We start from the raw sequence: 14,292 nt of genomic DNA, 5'->3' as shown, positions 1-14,292 counted from the left end.
TAATACCCTGTTAAAGTATGCAAGAGGAAACAGAAGACAAAAACACTAGAATGCAGAAAAGTTGGGGTCTTCTACACTGAAGTTGTGTGTGGCTCTCAAGACAGGTCTTGAAGCAAAAAATGAATTCAGACATTTCCTACAATAGCTGACTTCACATGTAATAAAATGCTACCCTTTTTGAGTTAGCAAACATGAAACAATTGACATTTAATGAAAATGTGTCTGCAGCTCTCTCCTGCAACCCTATAATATTACTAAATAAAACCTGTAATATTTTTTCATTTATATCTAATAAATCAAAGCATTAAAAAACAAGATAATACAGGTGGTGTGAAAAAAGGGCTTGACAATATTGATAAGTTTCTTCTTTATAGCAGGACTACCACCACTGATGATCTTTATAACTCTGTAAAAAGTCATTGGGCCTTTGGCTGACCTAGTATCACAGCTAAGTATCTGACATGTTCATATCACAAACTTGTTCTCACTTGAAATCTACTGTGTGTTTTGAAAAGTAAAATAAAATAAAAATTTTTGGCTCATCAACTTTCTTAAATAAATTTTTAAAAGTTGTAGTTCAAACTATATTCCTAAAACTATACAATTCCAAATCAAGTTTCATCTTCTCCAAGAACGGGATTCATCTTCATCTTCATCATCATCGTCATCATCTTCGTGCAAAAATAAATCTGAGGTTTCAGTCTCCTGGATGAAGACAAAATTGCAGTCTGGTTTTAGAGCTGACACGCCAATGCACTTTTATATGTAAGAGGCAACATACTATACAAAGCAGCAGCAGCATCTTGATATTATTTTAGGGTTGGGTTTACACAATGGCTTCTAGATACTATTTGAAAGGATTCCCCATATAATATGCATACACAATGTGTTGGCTCTAAAAGAAGGAGCCATGTCCCCTCCTCAATGGCATCAGCATGTTGCAAAAATAGTAGGATCTTTTTCAATTAAGTGAAATAAAATTCTTTACTAAGGGGAGAATAATTTGCAACATTCCTATTAAGTTCTGGTTAACAATATATCCATATCCCTCCATGTCAAGGGAGGGAAACAATTATCCAACTTAAACTTTGCTTGGTTCAGGATGGCATGTGATTTGAGGAAGCAATACATAGTTTAAACTTAAAGATTATGTACTTTGCACATTTTTGTTGCTCTAAAGGGGTTTTGCACCATCTGGCCAGGATTAATAATACAAAATGTATCATCTAGTACCAATAATTAAGACTAGTAATTTCACCTTCTTACTAAATTGATTCTAGTAAATATTAGATTGTTAATGTTGAATTAGAGTCTCTTGCAAATATCTAGTAGTTTACAAGTCAAAGGGATAATCTTATCTTGAGATGTGAATAATTATTTCTACCAAAATTTATAAAAAAATACTATTTTGCCCCCATCATAAGAGAGGAAAAAGGGTAGGAAGGAAACAGCTACCAGTCGACAAATCAAATACTGTACTATGCTGCTTCTGAGCAGTCTTTATTAACTATAGTTGGTTCTCAGAAATGAGTACTTTCCTTTGCAGACCAGGCTAAGGCAAGTTTGTTTATCCATCAATCATTTATAAGTGCCCAAATCAGGGGGGGGAAAATAAATAAATAAATAAAAATCAGGTACTAGAAATGAAGGATTTTACCCCATATCAGAACCGCTGATGTGCACCTTTAACAATCAGCACACAGAACTCAAATGTTTGGTCCTGATAGTTTATACAGGTATGCATATTTTACTCAAAAATACATATTGCTCTCTTAAGGATGCACGTGCAGGTACAATATCCAAGTAAGGTTTCAACATTTCTATCTTGTAAGAATTACTGTGAATTTTGACACAATATCTCAAGACAATTTCCACAGCAAATAGAGAGAAAACATTCTGCACAACCAAAAATCCCTACACTGTTAGGAATCCTGTGAAAATGGATAAGCCACTATTCCAATGCACTACAGTACCTCTTCCTTGGACTCCTCTTCCTCAATTTCTGTGGACACAGACGGTACCTTAGGTTTGTGCCATGATATCTGAAGTCTTCGGTCTTTGAATCTTGATCCTTGGTTAGCAGCCTGGGTTTTATTTTAGATGTGTTTTTAAAGGGAATTAAAAACATATGGTTCATAAGAGTAAAGAAACAAGGTAACCAATAGTGAGCTAGATACTTTAATCAGAAGAGGTTATCCCCTTACGAAGTGTCAGTGTACATCTCCCAAATCTATGCTACACAACTACCACCTCCCACTCCCATGAGGATATTTCTGAGCAGCAACTTCAACACAGCTCCTAATTGGCGGGGTCACTGTATGTACATTGGCATTCTGGGAACAGCGACAGGGCTCAAAGATAGCTTGGCTGGAAGACTCCAGCCTTGAAGCTCCGTCAATACTGAGTTCACCAACCATTTAACTAATGGCAACAAATATCCACGCTGTCCATTCCAGACTGGTATGGAACAAAGCACCCCGAAGAAAGTTCAACTAGTACATTGTACCAAAGAGTAGGATTCTTACCCTCAAATTACAGGAAGAGTTCCCTTACTGAACTTACATTTTCAGCTTCTGAGCGGGACTTAAAAGTCAGAACGACACTTAAAGGAGAATCCTCTTCTTGGAGGTCTTCAATATCTCCAAATTTCTGTGAAACAGATGTACAACAAGAAAAAATCATCATTAAACAGGTGTTCTAGTCGGACAAACCATCATATTGTAACACGGGCCTATTCAAAGCTGAAATTTAAATATGGCTTTTTTGGTGGAAGGAAGAGAGAGCCTGAGGCTAGAAAGGTGCCACAGCTTGTACCATCCAGCAGCACTGTATAGCCTCGAGCCTCTCTCTCAAGAAACAGATTTAAATTACTTGCAATTAAAATTCACTGCTCAACTAGGAACACACATCCGCCCCCCTACAAAAAGGGGCCTTCACTTACCAGCGTGTTAAGAATTCTTTTTTCCCCTTAATCCGCTCCTCCACACACATACACACCCCTCCCCCATCACATAACTTCTCTAGTCCCATGAAGTAGTTCCTTTGGAGCTCATTAATTTGCAAAAGGGAAATTGTTCAGCAAGAGAACCATAGCACTCTGCCAGAAAACAGAAGCTTGATCAATCCACTATCACTAGATCAATCAGATGTTTACATTTTACAACTAACCAACTCCCTTTAATCTGAGTATTAGAGTGGCAATAACACTGGATCACAATACTAGAGAACTAGATTGTACACTAAAGCCAATCTTGCTGAAATGAGAGCAACTTAAATACAGTATGAAAGTTTGTGTCTTCAATACAAAAAGTATTTGTCGTGAATGAAAGCATTTCTTGAATCGTAGTCTGAGTAGGAAAATGAAAATTATTCTTGTCTTCTACCTTAATTTTATGTAGAAAACTACTAAGCTTCTTGGAAACACTTTATTAACTCAGTTAATAGAAACGATGGTATGCCAAATCTCTTACTGCAGGTCTAACAGCTGATGCTGCTGAACTAGCAGAGAACATTTTCATAAGAATGCAAGTCACTTAGAAAACGGGGAGAATTCCTAGAGGATGGGCACTATAGTGCAGTACTTCACGTTCAGCTAAAAAGTACTAGAGCTGGTTGAAAAAAATTCCAAAACAAAACATTTTTTCATCAGAATTTACCAGTCCATTGAAATCTAAAGTGTTTTGCAGATATAGTTCTATTTCTAGGCTCTCTTCCCCCCCCCCCCCCCCCCCTGCCACCTCAGGCCTGGGCTCCCCCCACACCAGTGCTGACTCCACCCACTCCCCCTTTGCCTCCAGCCGGTCCGGCGCTGGCAGGGTCGGGGTAAGCAGCGGGGCTCCTGGGCCGCACCTCAGCCCAGGGTCCCTCCAGCCAGGGTTCCCGCCTCTAGGACCGGCTGGGATCCGGGAGGGCAGAGCCAGGGGACCACCCGGCAGGAGGCTGAGGAGCCGGGGCAGGGTAGCCCCAGAGGGAGCGGAGCCCTGGAGAGCTGGACGCGGGCCCCGCACAGCAGCGCCCTGCCCTCTACGGCCCTCCTGCTGCTTCTTCTGGCCACCCTGCTGCAGTCCCTGGGCAGCTCGGGCTGGCTCCGGCGCTGGGGGGCAGTGGCGCTGCGGCACCTGCAGGCGGCTTCATGTGCCCCGTGGGGTGGCCCCCAGCCCGAGCGTCCCCTGCTCGGAGCCTGCCCGGCCCAGTCCATGGCGTGAACTGCAGCGGCCCCAGGGCGTGACACGCTGCTGCTGCCAGGGCCGGCTCTAGGCTTTTGCCGCCGGAAGCAAAAAATTGCCAGAATGCCACCCTTGAAAATTTGCTGCCCCAAGCACATGCTTGGTTTGCTGGTGCCTAGAGCTGGCCCTGCCCTTATTTCAGGAGCCCAAGAGAACCCGCCCTGGTCACATGGCAGGCAGGCAAGTTGGCAGGAGGACTGCCTCAGAGTCCTGAACCCTAGGTCTACCAGGGTTTGCAGCTCTGGGTTAACCCAACATATGGGACACAGCCATGATTCCATTCCCTTCTACAGAGAACTTTGAAATTTTTGGTTTTAGTTCCAATTTGGAATAAAATCAATTTCTGAAATATGAAAATTCTCTGTGAAATGAACTACCTTTCTCTACTCAACTCTAATAAATGGTTCTTAATATTGCCCAGTTTTTCCATATCACCACTTTCTCTTTGCAAAAGTTTAGGTATTCTTTGCATTAACTTGGTCAAGGTTCAGTGTCATGTTTCACAAACACGGCATGTGTTTCAATTGCTCAAAACGTTAATCGGCTTCTTGATTAAGAAGTGCCAGGATGCAGAAGACATTTAGGAAAATTTAACATGATAAACTGGTATTAAATTTAATTGTGTCCCATACCGACATTGGATGCAACAGTTCACAACCCAACAAAGGGACCTGAAAGCTGCAATATGAACTTCCTACAAAGTTAAATTTGTGAAATTGCTGCTTTGCTTGGAAAAGAGACAGACAGTTACCTTTTCCATAACTGGTGTTCTTCGAGATGTGTTGCTTATATCCATTCCATATTAGGTGTGCGTACTCATCACATGCACCAGTACCAGAAGTTTTTCCCTCATCAGTATCTGTAGGGGACCGGCTCTGGCACCCTCTAGAGTGGCGCCCGTATGGCATGGTACAAGGGACGCCGCCCACCCTCAGTTCCTTCTTGCCCAAAACTTCGACAGCGGAGAAGGAGGCGGGTCATGGAATGGACATGAGCAACACATCTTGAAGAACACCATTTACGGAAAAGATAACTGTCTTTTCTTCTTCGAGTGCTTGCTCAAGCTCATTCCATATTAGGTGACTCCCAAGCAATACCATCAGAGGCGGGTAGGAGTTCACGGACGCATAGATAGCAACACAGCTCTTCCGAACCCAGCGTCGTCTTTGGCCTGCTGAATGATGGCATAATGTGCTGTGAGCATGTGAACAGAGGACCACGACATTGCGCTACAGATGTCCTGGATAGGGATGTGAGCCAGGAAGGCCACAGAGGACACCTGAGCTCTAGTCGAGTGGGCTCTGACAATTGGTGGTGGTGGGACCCCTACCAGGTAGTAACAGGTCCTTATGCAAGAGGTGATTCAGTTGGAAATCCTCTGTGAGGATACCAGAAGGCCCTTCAGCCTATCCACTGTAGCGCTGAAGAGCTGAGTTGATTTATGGAAAAGCTTGGTGCGTTCTAGGTAAAAAGCCAAGCCCCTTCGGATGTCCAGCACATGAAGACACCTCTCATCTGGTCTTGTGCAGTTTGGGACAGAACATCGGGAGGAAGATGTCCTGGTTCATATGGAAGGGAGACATCACCTTCAGCAGGAAGGCTAGGTGGGGCCGCAGCTTAACCTTGTCTTTGTAGAAGACCATGTACAGACGTTCTGAGGTCAAGGCTTTAATCTCAGAGACTCATCTCACTGATGTCACTGCCACCAGGAAAGTGACCTTCCATGACAGGGAAAGGGATCAGGAGCCCAGCGGCTCAAAGGGCGGGCCTCTGAGCCTAGAGAGGGCCAAGTTAAGATCCCACTGCAGAATAGGGGTCCGTACCTGCAGGAAGAATCTGACCGTCATTGTCATGAGAAAACACCGTCTGGCCCTGGATCGGCAGGTGAAAAGCGGAAATGACTGCAAGATGCACTCTAATGGAAAAGTGTGCCAGGCCCTGGTTCCTCAAATGAAGCTGGTAGTCTAAGACAGGCTGTATGGAAGAACGTGAGGGAGAGATACCTCGCTCGGATGCCCAGCGGGAAAACCGTGTCTGCTTGGCCAGGTAAGTCAGTCTGGTTGAGGGCTTCCTACTCCCAGGAGAACCTGTTGGACCTCCTCCAAACAGGTCCGCTCCTCCGGGTTCAGCCATGCAGCATCCACGCGGAGAGGTGGTGGGATGTAAGGTTTGGGTGTAAGAGCCAACCGTGGTGGTGTGACAGCAGGTCCGGTTGACTGGGCAGGGGCCAGGGAGGGACCGCTGTCAGGTTCACGAGCGTGTCGAACCAGTGCTGGCAAAGTCACTCCGGGGCAATCATGATAACCTTTGCCTTGTCTCTCTTGATCTTTGCCAGGACCCTGCTGATGAGAGGAATTGGAGGGAACGCATACATTAGGCTCCCCGATCATGACAGGAGTAAGACATTGGAGATGGAGTCCTGGCCGAGAACAAAACTGATGACATTTTCTATTTTGCCTGGTGGCGAATAGGTCCACTTGGGGAGTTCCCCACCGCTGGAAGATCATGTAGGCTACCTCCAGGTGGAGTGACCACTTGTGGTGAGAGGAGAAGGCCCTGCTGAGGTGATCCACTAGTGTGTTCTTGATGCCAGGGAGGTGACAAACCTCCAGGTGGATCTCGTGATTGATGCAGAAGTTCCAGAGACAGAGTGCCTCTTAGCAGAGAGTTGACGAACATGCTCCCCCTTGCCTGTTGATATAGAACATTGAGGCTGTGTTGTCAGTCAGAACTCTAACCATCTTGCCAGACAGGTGAGGCAGGAAGACTCTGCATGCCAAGCGGACCACTCTTGAGTTCTTCGACGTTTATGTGTAGTGTCCTCTCCTTTGGGGACCACATACCCTGGGTCTGGAGATCTCCGAGGTGCGCACCCCAGCCGAGGTCCGAGGCATCTGAAACCAACTTGACAGAGTGAGGGGGGTTGTTGAATGGAACTGCCTCTAGGACTGTCTTGCGATCGGTCCACCATCGCAGCGAGGTGAGTATTGCCAGAGGGAGGGTAACCATCTTTTCCAGGTGATCTTTGGACTAGGAATAGACCATCGCCAACCATTGCTGCAGGGACCGCATCCGGAGCCTGGCATAGCAGACGACGTATGTGCACGCTGCCATGTGACCCAGCAGACACAGGCTGTAGTTAGGGGGAACACGGACACCTCCGTGATAAGGTTTGTCAATGTCCGAAACTTTTCTAGAGGCAGGAATGCCCTTGCGCAGGTTGAGTTGAGCACCACTCCAATGAATTCTATCCTTTGCACTGGAACTAACGTAGATTTTGTTGTTGTTCACCAGTAGGCCCAGGGAGTGGCACGTGGCTAGCAGCACCATGACATCCTTTTGGACATGAGACCTGGAGCTGCCTTCGACCATTCAGTCTTCAAGGTATGGGTAGATCTGGATACCCCGGCATCTGAGGTAAGCCGCCACCACCAACATGCACTTGGTAAACACCCTCAGTGCTGTTGCTAGGTCAAACGGGAGGACTGTAAATTGGTGAATCGGAGAAAACGTCTGTGTCCTTGGAAGATCGCTATGTGGAAGTCTGCGTCCTTTAGGTCGAGGGCAGCATACAAGTCTCCCAGATCCAGGGAGGGGATGATAGAGACCAGGGAAACCATGCGGAACTTCAGCTTCTTTAGGTACTTGTTGAGGTCTCGCAGGTCCAGAATGGAACATAGAGCACCCTTGGCCTTTGGAATAAAAAAGTATCAGGAATAAAACCCCTTGTTCCTGTACTTGAGAGGAACCTCCTCAACTGCACCCAGCTGCAGTAACACTTGAACCTCCTGCATGAGCAGATTCTTGTGAGAAGGGTCCCTGAAGAGGGACACGGAAGGTGGGGGGGTAGAAAGAAACGGAAGGGCATAGCTCTGCACCACTGAGTCCTGAACACAAGGTTATAGCAGACCATAGGGAGGAAAAAGTAAAGGCAGTTGGGAAAAAACGGGGAAGATGGATCCGGGGAATAGTCTGGTAGGTCATCCTTGGGCACACCCTCAAAAAGATTGCTTGTTTTGGGTGGAGCCTGACCGAGTCGAGGGTGGAGGAGGGTGACTCGGGTGGCGTTTCTAACCCTTGGCCTTCTTGTGAAGCGGGTCCTGCCGAGCCTGCCTCCCTTGTCCCTGAGGCTGTTGTGGTTTGAACTGCTTACGTGCCGGGCCTGGGACGTAAAGCCTCAGAGTTTTCAGGGTGGTATGGGAGTCCTTTAAACTGTGCAGCTTGCCGTTTGTCTGCTCTGCAAATAGGGCCTCGCCGTCAAAGGGAAGGTCCTGCATCAACTGCTGAGCCTCAGTGGACAAGCCTGAGAGGAGCAGCCAGGAAGCTCGCTGCATGGAGATGGCAGAGACCATGGTGCGGGCGGCGGAGTCCGCCACATCTAAAGCTGCCTGGAGGGCTGCTCTGGCCACATCCATGCCCTCCTTGAGGATCGCTCAGAATTCTTTCCCGGACCTCTTGGGAAGCAAAGCCTCGAACTCGGCCATGGCCCGCCACATGCTGTAATCATAGTGGCCATGGAGGGCTTGGTGACTGGCCACTCAATTGCAGGCTGGAAGACTAATAAATTTTGCATCCAAAGAGATCCAGCCTCCTCAAGTCTTTGTTTTTGGGGGTAGCCCCAGGTTGAGTTTGCCTCTCCCTGTGGTTAACTGCCTCAAACAACAGGGAATTGGGGGCCGGATGGGAATACAAGTACTCATGCCCCTTGGTTGACAGTAAGTACTTGCACTCGGCCCTTTTGGAGATGGGGGGCAAGGAGGAGGGAGTCTGCCACAGGACATTAGCAATCTTAGATACCCCCTCATGAAGGGGTAAAGCCACCCTGGCAGGGGCCGAGGAGCAGAAGACATCAAACAGGGAGTCCGAAGGCTCATCCAATTCCTCGGCCGGAAGCCCCAAGTTAGATGTGACCCTCTTCGATAGTTCCTGGTGAGCCTTGGCATAATCCTGAGGAACTGGGTGAGGTGGCTCCGGGATAGTCTCGTCTGGCAATGATGAGGACGATGCCGGTACCGCGGGATCCTCAACGTCCAATGGTGGTCCAGCATGCTGCACCCCTAGGTCCCCCTGGACCTGTGGGGTCCTTCCCCCCCAAAGTCTCGAGGGGGTCAGGATGTCGAGGCTGCTGGCCTGTCTGAGGCTCCCAACACTGAACAGACAGCCTGGGAAGGTTGGGAGAAACCCCAAGGGTTCCATGGCGCTGGCTACTGCGCTTGGGGCCATGGGACAGGTATCGATGCTGATGATGTAGGCAGCACCGCAGGCATTGGAGGCTGCCCAGCAGTTCGGGAAGCCTGCTCCGCGTCAAAGCTATAGCCAGAGACCACCTGGCGACCAGGATTGGGCGGAGCGGTGGCTCTTATCTGACCGGTGCCGGTCGCTGCACCCAGAGGTAGACCTGTCCAAGCGAGACGAATATCTTGGTCGGGGACTGATGGTATTCGGTGGATTGGCATCGGAAACCTGGCAATCTATGCCTTACGCTACCCGACTGGTACCGCGACGTCAAGCAGGACCGGGAGCTATCATGGGCTGGTTGCTGGGAGGATCTTCCCAAATACGGCGATCCCCGTCTCGGAGACCAATGACAGGAGGCTGGTGACCGGTGGCTTCGATCCCCCAATCAGTCCCAGGATTTGTACTGAGCTCTTGGTGACATGAGGGGTTGGTCTCGGTGCTCCTGCCAGGGGGGGTGCATGCCTCAGTGAGTATGCACCAGGCTACTGGTGAAATATGTCTCAAATCTCGCTGTTGGTGCCCAAGGTCCGGGGACCAAAGAGGGCTCCACTAATTAGCTTGGGATCTACTCACCACAAGACATGCATTTCAAGTGTTTGAGTACGCACTCAAATCTAGGCACCTAGACATCCATAGAGACTGCAGTGCAGATATACCAGATATGGTAAGTAGTATATTCGGGCTTGCCAGGATTACATTTTTATCAGTAAAAATCAATTTCACCATACACACACAAACCAATAAAAAAAGATTTTCCTTGATAAAAAAAATTTACAGATAGGTAATTAAGAAAAATGCTGCTTGAGAACTTTTTAGAGTAAAAATCTAGTGATGTATACTTTTGAATTAGGCTTGTGCCAAATGGACTAGGAAATGAATAAAGGTAGGTATGATTTGTTGATTTAAGGACATTCACTTTGTTTATTTTGACATATGACGTTGACAATTTCTGTTTTAATGGTTTATAAAGATTTAAATTTTTGAATGTCAACATCTAGTTTCATTAACAGTCTGCCCCTCCATAATTTCCTGGAACTGTGAAAATATAAAATTGATAAACAAAAAAACAAAACAAGTCCCCCCCACCCTCTTCAACATAGATATCCACTGAAATTATAAAAAATAAAAATTGAATTTTGCCAAACCTAGTTACATTTAATAATCCAAATCCCAATTTTGGAAAGCAAAATTATATACTTAACTTGCTCTATGATATTGGGAGAGTGATATGACTTATCTGTATTATGGAAATATGAATACAGATTCTCACATCTTCAAGATGGAGGGGGAGAGGGGAAGTTTGCACATGAAGTTGCTTGAGTTCCTCCATTGGAAGATGCTAAAGAAACACCAAGTATTGTATCTGCAGTACAGAATCATGACATTTTTTTTCAGTTTAAGTTAACTATCCAGAGCTGACTTACAGAGAAATGTTGTAGTAATTCATCTTTCTCCTCTTCTACGAAGCCACCGACAGTTAGAGCTTTGGGGCGGTGATCCACCACCATATGATTCAACGTGCCCCTTCCTCTCCCACCACGACCTCGTCCTCTTCCTCTGCCCTGAGCAGATATCGCCTTTCCTCGACCTACAGGCAAGATACCTAAACGGGCAGCCTGTTAAAAAGAAAGGCACATAGTGGGCAAAGCTATTTTCAGCTTTCAGGGGAGTTGAAAGCTTCATGTAACAGACATGAAGCAGTGGGGCAGCACTCCTTACAAACTCACCTCAACCTGTAGTTGACTGAGTTTTTTCCGCAACTCTGTTGTATCTTCTCCAGAAGACAATCTTTTATGAAAGTCCAGTTCTGCATCTAAAAGCTCCTTTTGTGCCTTAAAAAAATGGGGATATTAGTACTTATCCTCTAAACACCTTATTCCATTTTCTTTAGTCACAAACTTTAGAAAAATCCCCCAGTATCCATATTCTTCCCTAAGCCCAGTGGTTCATGCCCAGTAGAAGAAAATGATGTTCAACTCTGAAGGGAAGACAATTTGAATTCCTGTGTTGAAATTCGTACAATGCCAGGCTGGTCAAGTTCCTTTGGACAAGCAAACTATGATTTCAGTGATCTCTTCTCAGGTTGATCATTGAACTATATGGATCAAAAGTAACTTTCAAAAAGTTATTTTCTATTGGAGTTTATGTATTTGCCCATGCTTATACTTATCAGTAGGTATTTGGTTAGAAGGATCACAGTGAAGTAATTTTTGAGGTTTTCACAGGTATGAAAGGATTTTATACTCAATGCTGCAGGAGGACAACTTTACTGCTTGTGGAGTGCCAGTTAGTAGTCATTTATATTCCCACTAATCTATCTTGGCCTTTAAATGCTGGTAGAACTTGCTTTGTCATTGCATCTAAAGCTTTTGCTTATACCTTTCCAATATGGAAAGTTCAAACAAGTCACAGCAATTAAAAACAGTATCCCTAATGCTTTTTAAATAGCTGTATTACTGTAAACACTGTTACAAGTTATTGAATTAGAAAAGTAATCAATACCTTCCTGTATCATTCATGCAGTACAAACCAGCATGTACAGTAACTCCCCACTTAATGTCCTCTCGCTTAACGTTGTTTTGATCTTACGTCCCTGCTCAATTACAGAACATGCTTCATTTAAAGTTGTGCAATGCTTTGCTATAACATTTGGCTGCAGACCCCACGGACCAGTGCCTTCCCCCTCCTTCCCCAACCTCCTGCCTGCGAGCCAGCTGATTGCTGCGGGCAGGGGAGGGAGGAGTGGAGCCTGCGCGCTGAGTCCTCGCTCCTGCCCCCTCCTTTCTGCCCCCTGAATGTCACAGGCCAGCTGATTGCCGCTGGGGGGTTGGGGTTGGAGAACGAGGACACAGTGCACTTCCCCCGTCCCTCCCCTGCCGCTTGCCCGCGGCGATCAGCTGGCTTGCGGTGTTCAGGAGGCAGGGGGAGTCTGCATGCTGTGTCCTCGCTCCTCCCCCCTCCCTCCTGAACGCTGCAAGCCAGCTGATTGCTGTGGGCAGGAGGCGGGGAAGGAGCGAGGACGTGGCATGCGGAGTGGGGGGGAGAGGAAAGGCGGGTTTCAGGTGGGGTCTTGGGGGGGGAAGGGCTGGCGTGGGTGGGCCGCGGATTGAGACCCCCTGCACCTGGTGCTTGCAGAGTAGGGGAAGCTGCCGCTGGTGCTGCGCAACATGCTTCTCCTAGCCTACAGCACCCTCAGCCTCCTTGCCTGCCTCATTGTCTCCAGTGCTAGTGGGCGGTGCCCGTGCAGGGTAAGGCGGGGGCACCTCCCAACTATAGTACTGTACTGTATGGCAAAAAACATTTCCCTGCAACTTTACCCTCCCCATTTACATTCATTCTTATGGGGAAATTGGATTCACTTAACATAGTTTCACTTAAAGTCACATTTTTCAGGAACATAACTACAACGTTAAGTGAGGAGTTACTGTACTGGGTAACATAACAGTTCACATTCAGGACCCAAAGAACAGGATTGGCAAGAAAAACTAAATTATTAAATTATTACTCAGTTTGATTTCTTCTCAGAACTAGTGTGATACATTTTACTTCAGAAAGTTGACATTCAAGCAATGTCTAATCAACTTAAGGTTTGAGATATGCTCAGATTACTATAACAACTAGGTATACCAGTTCCCTGTGTACCAGTGTCCTAAAGTGTATTAGCTTTCCACTTTGTTCTATTCCCATGCTTCACTGTCCACTCTAAAAGATGAGGTGAGAAAGTAAACCTGAAGACTGCTATTGCCTGCTTGCTAAAAATCCTAGTAATGATTTATTTCAGAAGATTGTATGTATGCATGCATACATGGATAGAGGTAGGACAATGCACACACCTCTGTCTTGGACTTCAGTTTTGATGGCGTGGAGGCTACAGAAGAAGTTTTCAATTCATCCTTTAATTGAGAGATTTTTCCTGTTAGTTCTTTCAAGGTCTTCATTATTTCTGCCCTCTCCTCTGGTTTCGTGGCCTTATTTTTCTCCAGCTTAGATATTAACATCTATGTAATGTTAAAAAAAAAAAAAAACAAACAAACAAAACACACAACTGAGTAAGAAGATACAATTTAGACAAGCAACCACACTGAATAATTTTGGTGCCCACTGGAATCAGAATGCAACAGCTGGAATACATTCCAGACTTACCTTTTGGCATTCTATTTGTTTTTCTAACATCTCCTGCTTCTTTTTTCTCATATCTTGTTGTAGCTTCATTGCCTCCTAAGTGAGAAGGACATACTTTCAGTCAGTTATTGGGGAAATACAAGTTACTATGATTAGAAAGAACTAGATTAAAATCACACTACTTTTTCTTGGCCGAGATCTAGAGTAACATCCATTAAGTATTAGATTTGTCCTGCAGTGATACACAATGCTACACTGGACGGGGGATGGATTCAATAAGTCTTTCATCTATAATTTTCTGATTATCCCATATATAGCCAAGAAAGCCAATAATAATAATAATTTCTCTAACACTCCTCCTGCCAACTGCTCAGGTGTTATACTTTTTCTTTTAAAAATAATAAAAATGAAAGCACTAATGAAGATTAAAGGTGGGTGTGCTGCACAAACGTAAAGAGGCTCTGATCCTGATTCACTATATCACAGTAACACTAAATGCTTCAAGCTAATGCTGCAACATGCACACAAAACAAGGGACAGCACAGACCACTTAAATGAAAACATTTGTCTCTCCCAATTTCCCTTCATCTTTTTACAAACACTTTCTCGGTCAAGTAGGATAAATTTAAGTGCCTGAGAACTTTAGAGATAGAGGAAACATCCTCTGATACAAAACACATCAGCCACACAATAAGAGCATTTCCAG

At 45.8% G+C, this 14,292-nt stretch overlaps 1 protein-coding gene across 2 annotated transcripts in view; it reads right to left on the bottom strand.

Moving 5' to 3' along the window:
* Window positions 1–268: 268 nt before the first annotated feature.
* The window catches only part of RBM27 (RNA binding motif protein 27), a 41,903-nt gene continuing 27,879 nt past the window's right edge, over window positions 269–14,292 (bottom strand). For both annotated transcript variants that reach the window (XM_034778620.1, XM_034778621.1), the window contains exons 15-21: window positions 13,608–13,682; window positions 13,298–13,462; window positions 11,192–11,296; window positions 10,889–11,080; window positions 2,563–2,649; window positions 1,974–2,084; window positions 269–705 (exon numbers count right to left, since the gene is read on the bottom strand). In XM_034778620.1, the coding sequence (XP_034634511.1) occupies window positions 619–705; window positions 1,974–2,084; window positions 2,563–2,649; window positions 10,889–11,080; window positions 11,192–11,296; window positions 13,298–13,462; window positions 13,608–13,682 (822 nt within the window). In that variant the 3' untranslated portion in view covers window positions 269–618. The remainder of the gene's footprint in view (window positions 706–1,973; window positions 2,085–2,562; window positions 2,650–10,888; window positions 11,081–11,191; window positions 11,297–13,297; window positions 13,463–13,607; window positions 13,683–14,292) is intronic.

This window comes from Trachemys scripta, chromosome 8, assembly GCF_013100865.1.
Source record: "Trachemys scripta elegans isolate TJP31775 chromosome 8, CAS_Tse_1.0, whole genome shotgun sequence".
NCBI lineage: Eukaryota > Metazoa > Chordata > Testudines > Emydidae > Trachemys > Trachemys scripta.
Note: the sequence above shows the minus strand (reverse complement) of the source record. Positions and strands in the feature narration are given on the sequence as shown.